General features: G+C 45.4%; 1 protein-coding gene across 1 annotated transcript; it reads left to right on the top strand.

Moving 5' to 3' along the window:
• Positions 1–457: 457 nt before the first annotated feature.
• Positions 458–1,123, top strand: LOC138350727 (mucin-7-like). Its single transcript, XM_069301931.1, has one exon. The coding sequence runs from the start codon at positions 458–460 to the stop codon at positions 1,121–1,123; it is 666 nt and encodes a 221-aa protein (XP_069158032.1).
• The last annotated feature ends 6,910 nt before the right edge of the window (positions 1,124–8,033 follow it).

Here is an 8,033-nt window from a genome sequence, read left to right as displayed (position 1 = left end):
TTAAGTGATCCCTACTTAATTACGACAGTGACGACCAGTGGGCCTCAGAACACGGTGCACAGTAGGTAAGTGACTCTCACTAATGACTGTGACGACCACTGGCTTCAGAAAATGGTGCACAGTATCTAAGTGATCCCCACTTACGGACAACTGTGACGACCAGTGGCCTCAAAACAAGATATACAGTAGCCAAGTGATCCCCCCTTACTGACAACAGTGACGCCCACTGGCCTCAGAACACGGTGCACAGTGGTTAAGTGATCCCCACTTACTAACGACTCAGACGACCACTGGCATCAGAACACGGTACACAGTAGCTAAGGGATCCCCACTTTCTGACAACAGAGACGCCCACCGGCCTCAGAACACGGTGCACAGTAGCTAAGTGATCCCTACTTACTGATGACCAGAGGCCTCAGAACACGGTGCACAGTGGCTACGTTATCCCCACTTACTAATGACTGACGACCACGGGCATCAGAACACGGTACAAATCAAATCAAATGTTTATTCAGGTAAAGTACATACATACAAGGTGAGAGAAATTCAAGAACGAACTGACAATGAATCTTCAACCCAGGAAGGCCACCCAGCACCTCTTTCTATCAAATCTTCAGGGACCATTGTACTAGTCCCCGACCCTTCAAATCCATTGTCGGATGATGCTCCAGCTCCTGGTCCGGTCTCGGACATTACTGTGAACGTTACTGAACCTACTGCAGCTGTAACACCTGCTCCTGTTACGGCATCAACCCAGAAGCCGACGACTTCTTATCCACCATCTCCTGCTACATCTCCACCCACAGTACATACATTCACTGAACCTTCTACACCTGCAATAAGTCCTGCAGTTGCTACTAAACCATCGGGAGCTTTACTTCCACGACCCACATCTGCTAGTATGTACTCATCTGACTCAGCAGATGAGGATGTCTCCGTGGGAACGCCATCTCCACCATCACGGAAATATTACTTCTCAGCTGCCGATTTCCTTCACGACACTACACCAACAGCCTCTAATGACAGCACAACAATGTCAACACGAAGTCGGACCGCCAAGAAGGACAAGCAGAAGACGAAGACCAAAGGTCAGAATTTGCTGCAACCATCAAGAAAGAAGTAAACCAATGACATAATCAACCTTCAACTACCATCAACTGCCAGCTGCTTGGGAGCCCGGCCCCTGTGTGTACTGCAAATGACGCCCCACTCAACCCTACTTCACTCTACTCAAGTTCAAACCCACGGTGGTTGGGCCACCGATCTTTCATCTCCCCTCTTCACCTCGTCTCCAGTTCCTCGCTCAAGATTTCTGCATCGTCGCCCTGTTCGTCCAACCCCTGCTTGCCAGCTCTTTGGACATTTTTACTTTACTTTACAAGGTGAGATACAAACATTGATGGATTTATGGATAAAGCTAGTACATACAATGCCTAAAGCAACTTTTACGCAAAGCGTTTCGGGCAGGGAGACGGCTTAGCTACACAGTAGCTAGGTGATCCCCACTTACTGACGACTGTGAGGACCAGTGGCCTCAGAACACGGTACACAGTAGCTAAGTGATCCCTACTTACGACTGTGTGACGACCATTGGCGCAGTGAGGCACTAGGGTGTAGTGAGGCACATTGGTGTAGTGAGATACTCTAGTGTAGTGAGACACTCTGGTGTAGTGAGGCACTCTGGTGTAGTGAGACACTCTGGTGTAGTGAGGCACTCTGGTGTAGTGAGGCACTCTGGTGTAGTGAGGCACTCTGGTGTAGTGAGGCACTCGGGTGTAGTGAGACACTCTGGTGTAGTGAGACACTCTGGTGTAGTGAGGCACTTTGGTGTAGTGAGACACTCTGGTGTAGTGAGACACTCTGGTGTAGTGAGACACTCTGGTGTAGTGAGACACTCTGGTGTAGTGAGACACTCTGGTGTAGTGAGGCACTCTGGTGTAGTGAGGCACTCTGGTGTAGTGAGGCACTCGGGTGTAGAGAGGCACTCTGGTGTAGAGAGGCACTCTGGTGTAGTGAGACACTCTGGTGTAGTGAGACACTCTGGTGTGGTGAGACACTGGTGTAGTGAGACACTCTGGTGTAGTGAGACACTCTGGTGTAGTGAGGCACTCTGGCGTGGTGAGGCACTCCTACTGACACACTCCTACATTTTTACTCCCAACTTACTGACAACTGTGACGACCACTGGTCTGAGAACACGGTGCACAAGAGCTAGGTTATCCCTAATTACTGGTGACTGTGTGACGAAGTGACCTCAGAACACAGTGCACAGTAGCTAATTGATCCCCACTTAATGACGACTACTGGGCTCAGAACGTGGTGCACAGTAGGTAATTACACATACCAACTACAGTAATCTCAGTTCAGAGAAGCCAAGCTATGACCAATGACTTATGAGTGAGAATGAATTCACGTATTAAAATTTATAGGTATTATACTCAAAAATTTAAAATTATAAAAGATGTGCAATTTAAGTTAACAGAGTTTGTAAATAAATATTTTTAAATTTGTATATAACTTTTGTTTTAGTTTTTATACAAAACTGCCATACGAGATTAAGTGATATAAAAGCTTTCTACAAACCTTTACACAAATTTATAAAGGACTATTAATATATATTTGAATTAATATTTTTGCTAAGAATTGATTATAATTAAGATAATATAAATACTATTTATTTATTTGCTCTCCCTCACTCAGGAGATAGCCAGTAGTTTTTTTATATCTTTAAAGGGTTACTAAAATATTCAAATATATTGTGATCATTCATTGTTTCGAGAGAAGTGTGATGCTGGAAGATGACCATTTGTTGATGGGTCATGACTATAGGCGCACCATTTCTCTCCTCTTCTAAACCTTCTTTTTCTTCATACACGATGACCACTACGAAGCCTCGTGATGGTGCGAGTCACCAAACTCCTGTGGGTTGTAACCACACTGGTCTCAGAAGACCGTACACAGTAGCTAAGTGAGCCCTACTTACGTACGACTATGACGACCACTCGCCTTAGAATACGATACACAGTTGCTAAGTGATCCCCAATTACTCAAGACTGTGACGACCAGTGACCTCAGAACACGGTACACAGTACCTAAGTGATCCCCACTTACTGACAACAGTAACGCGCACTGGCCTCATAACACGGTGCACAGTAGCTAAGTGGTCCCTACTTACTGATGACTGTGTGACGACCAGTGGCCTCAGAACACAGTGCACAGTAGCTAAGTCATTCCCCATTTTATGACAACTAATGGGCTCAAAAAAGTGGTGCACAGTAGATAATTATATATACCAACGACTGTAACCTCAGTTTAAAGTAGCTAAGCCATCAACATTTTCTGAGTCAATTATTATGAATTATATTAAGAAAAAAATTATTATAATTTTCTGTATCATTAAAGCACGTTTATAAATAAATATTTTTATTTAATTTTTAATTTTTATTTTTAGTTTTTATACAAAATTTTAAAAAACTAAAATTTTTGAAATTGCTTTCAAAACTTTTTTTTACTTTATATATGCTATTAATTTTTAATACAAGTTATTATTTTCCAACGAATTATTTGTAATCAGGAAGACATAAATGCTATTTATTTGCTTTTTCTCCCTACCTCGAAAGGAAAGGTGTAGTGTTGTTTATTTTTATATATTTTTACAGGGTAACTATAATATTCACAATGTATTGTGTTACTCATTGTTTCGAGAGAAGTGCGTTGGTGGAAGATGACCATTTGTTGATGGGTCATGACTATAGGCGCACCCTTTCTCTCCTCTTCTAAACCTTCTTTCTCTTTATACACGACGACCACTAGGAAGCCTCGTGTTGGTGCGAGTCACCAAACTCTTGTGGGTTGCAACCACTGTTCTCAGAACACAGTACACAGTAGCTAAGTGATCCCCACATACTGACATCCAGTGACCTCAGAACACGGAGCGCAGCATCTAAATATTCTCAACTTACTGACTGTGTGACGACCACTGGCCTCAGAATACGGTGCACAGTAGATAAGTGATCTCCCCTTACTGACGCCCAGTAGCCTCAGAACACGGTACACAGTAGCTAAGTGATCCGTACTTGCTGATGACTGTGTGATGACCAGTGGCCTCAGAACACTGTGCATAGTAGGTAAGTGATCCCCCTATTTAATGATGATTACTAGGCTCAGAACGTGGAGCACAGTAGCTAATTACGCATACCGACGACTGTAATTTCAGTTCAGAGAAGCCAAGCTATCACCAATTACTGATGAGGGAAAATCCAGTTCTGAATTTAATTACTATAATTATCAAAAATTTTAAACTTAAATTTTTTTACCAAAAATCAGTATTGATTAAAACATTTTTTATATATAACTTTTCTTTTATTTTTGAAAACATACTTAAGGTTTTATTCAAAGCTTAAAATTCGTTAAAGTAATTTTAAAATCACCCTAAAAATTTTTATTATTTTACAAATACTATTTACTTCCAATTGAAACTAATGTTTGTCTATGAGATTCTTGTAATTAGGAAGATATAAATGCAATTTATTTGCTTATCCTCCCACACTCCAGAGGTTGACTATAGTACTGTTTTTTATACATCTTTGAAGGGTAACTAAAATATTCACAATGTACTGTGATCAGTCATTGTTTCGTGAGAAGTGCGATGCTGGAAGATGACCATTTGTTGATGGGTCATGACTATGGGCGCACCCTTTCTCTCCTCTTCTAAACCTTCTTTCTCTTTATACACGACGACCACTAGGAAGCCTCGTGAGATTAATTCGGGGCTTTGCATCCCAGCGGCCCAGTCCTCGAACAGGCCTCCTTTTTGCTACACCACCCCAGGAAGCAGCCCGTAGCAGCTGTCTAACTCCCAGGTACCTATTTACTACTAGGTGAACAGGTGCATCAGGGAAAAATAAACTTTTTGCCCATTTGTCTCCGCCTCAACCGGGGTTCGAAACCGGAACCTCAAGACTACGAATCTGAAGCGCTGTCCACCCAGCTGTCAGGCGCCCTACCACCTGTGGGCGGCCTACTAACGCCCACCTAGTGATGGTGTGAGACACCAAACTCTTGTGGGTTACAACCACACTGGTCTCAGAACACGGTACACAGTAGCTCAGTGATCCCTACTTACTGACGACTGTGACGACCACTGGCGTATTGAGGCACTCAGGTGAGGCGAGGCACTCTGGTGTGGTGAAGCACTCAGGTGTAGAGAGGCACTCTGGTGTAGTGAGGCACTCTGGAGGAGTGAGGCACTCTGGAGGAGTGAGGCACTCTGGAGGAGTGAGGCACTCTGGAGGAGTGAGGCACTCTGGAGGAGTGAGGCACTCTGGTGGAGTGAGGCACTCTGGAGGAGTGAGGCACTCTGGTGGAGTGAGGCACTCTGGTGTGGTGAAGCACTCTCGTGTAGTGAGGCACTCTGGTGTAGTAAGTCACTGGTGTAGTGAGTCACTCTGGTGTAGTGAGGCACTCTGTTGTACTGAGGCACTCTGGTGTAGTGAGTCACTCTGGTGTAGTGAGTCACTCTGGTGTAGTGAGTCACTCTGGTGTAGTGAGGCACTCTGGTGTAGTGTGAGGCACTCTGGTGTAGTGTGAGGCACTCTGGTGTGGTGAGGCACTCTGGTGTGGTGAGGCATTCTGGTGGAGTGAAGCACTCTGGTGTAGCGAGGCACTCTGGTGTTGTGAGTCACTCTGGTGTAGTGAGGCACTCTGGTGTAGCGAGGCACTCTGGTGTTGTGAGTCACTCTGGTGTAGTGAGGCACTCTGGTGTTGTGAGTCACTCTAGTGTAGTGAGGCACTCTGGTGTAGTGAGGCACTCTGGTGTAGTGAGTCACTCTGGTGTTGTGAGTCACTCTGGTGTAGAGAGGCACTCTGGTGTAGCGAGGCACTCTGCTGTAGAGAGGCACTCTGGTGTAGAGAGGCACTCTGGTGTAGAGAGGCACTCTGGTGTAGCGAGGTACTCTGGTGTAGAGAGGCACTCTGGTGTGGAGAGGCACTCTGGTGTAGAGAGGCACTCTGGTGTAGCGAGGCTTTCCACTACACATAAGGGGCATAACTGGCAAACCCCTCACAGTGTTCAAGAGAGAACTGGATAAGCACCTCCAAAGGATACCTGATCAACCAGGCTGTGACTCATACGTCAGGCTGCGAGCAGCCGCGTCTAACAGCCTGGTTGATCAGTCCAGCAACCAGGAGGCCTGGTCGACGACCAGGCCGCGGGGATACTAAGCCCCGGAAGCACCTCAAGGTAGCCTCAAGGTAGGTAGGCACTCTGGTGTAGCGAGGCACTCTGGTGTAGTGAGTCACTCTGGTGTAGTGAGTCACTCTGGTGTAGTGAGTCACTCTGGTGTAGTGAGGCACTCTGGTGAAGTGTGAGGCACTCTGGTGCAGTGTGAGGCACTCTGGTGTAGTGAGGCACTCTGGTGTGGTGAGGCACTCTGGTGTGGTGAGGCATTCTGGTGGAGTGAGGCACTCTGGAGGAGTGAGGCACTCTGGTGTTGTGAGTCACTCTGGTGTAGTGAGGCACTCTGGTGTAGAGAGGCACTCTGGTGTAGCGAGGCACTCTGGTGTAGAGAGGCACTCTGGTGTAGAGAGGCACTCTGGTGTAACGAGGCACTCTGGTGTATCGAGGCACTCTGGTGTAGAGAGGCACTCTGGTGTAGAGAGGCACTCTGGTGTAGAGAGGCACTCTGGTGTAGAGAGGCACTCTGGTGTAGCGAGGCACTCTGGTGTAGAGAGGCACTCTGGTGTAGAGAGGCACTCTGGTGTAGAGAGGCACTCTGGTGTAGCGAGGCACTCTGGTGTAGAGAGGCACTCTAGTGTATCGAGGCACTCTGGTGTAGAGAGGCACTCTGGTGTATCGAGGCACCCTGGTGTAGAGAGGCACTCTGGTGTAGAGAGGCACTCTGGTGTAGAGAGGCACTCTGGTGTAGCGAGTCACTCTGGTGTAGCGAGGCACTCTGGTGTATCGAGGCACTCTGGTGTAGCGAGGCACTCTGGTGTTGTGAGTCACTCTGGTGTACAGAGGCACTCTGGTGTAGTGAGGCACTCTGGTGTAGTGAGGCACTCTGGTGTAGTGAGGCACCCTGGTGTTGTGAGTCACTCTGGTGTTGTGAGTCACTCAGGTGTAGAGAGGCACTCTGGTGTAGCGAGGCACTCTGGTGTAGTGAGGCACTCTGGTGTAGTGAGGCACTCTGGTGTAGCGAGGCACTCTTACTGACACACTCTTACTTTTTAACTCCCAACTGTGACGACCAGTTGCCTCAGAACACGGTGCACAGTAGCTAATTGATCCCCACTTAATGACGACTGCTGGACTCAGAACGTGGTATACAGTAGCTAATTACACATACCGACTATTGTGATCTTAGTTCAGAGTAGCAAAGCGATCACTAATTACTTACGATGGAGAATGAATTCACGTATTTATCAATTATAAATATTAGATATTTTACTCAAAATTTTTACTGAAAAAATAATTTATAAGCTTAACTTTTAAAGTTTACATATAAATTTGTTCAATTTTCTTATAAGTTTTTTGCATTAATTTTTATACAAAACTGACATAGGTAATTAAGATATTTTAAAGTTTCTTTAAGAATTTTATACAAGTCTATATAATACTTTTAATTTTTGTATGACTTAATCTTTTTTCTAAAAATTAATTGCAATTAAGATGATATAAATGCTATTTATTTGATTGCCCACCTTTACTCAGGATGTACACAGTAGTGATTTTTATATCTTTAAAGGGTGACTAAAACATTCATAATATATTGTGTTCATTCATTGTTTCGAGAGAAGTGCGATGCTGGATGATGACCATTTGTTGATGGGTCATGACTATTGGCGCACCCTTTCTCTCCTCTTCTAAACCTTCTTTCTCTTCATACACGACGACCACTAGGAAGCCTCGTGATGGTGCGAGTCACCAAACTCCTGTGGGTTGTAACCACACTGGTCTTAGAACACCGTACACAGAAGCAAAGTGATCCCTACTTACTGATGACTGTGACGACCACTGGCCTCAGAACAAGGTG

Source organism: Procambarus clarkii, chromosome 47 (assembly GCF_040958095.1).
Source record: "Procambarus clarkii isolate CNS0578487 chromosome 47, FALCON_Pclarkii_2.0, whole genome shotgun sequence".
NCBI lineage: Eukaryota > Metazoa > Arthropoda > Malacostraca > Decapoda > Cambaridae > Procambarus > Procambarus clarkii.
Note: the sequence above shows the minus strand (reverse complement) of the source record. Positions and strands in the feature narration are given on the sequence as shown.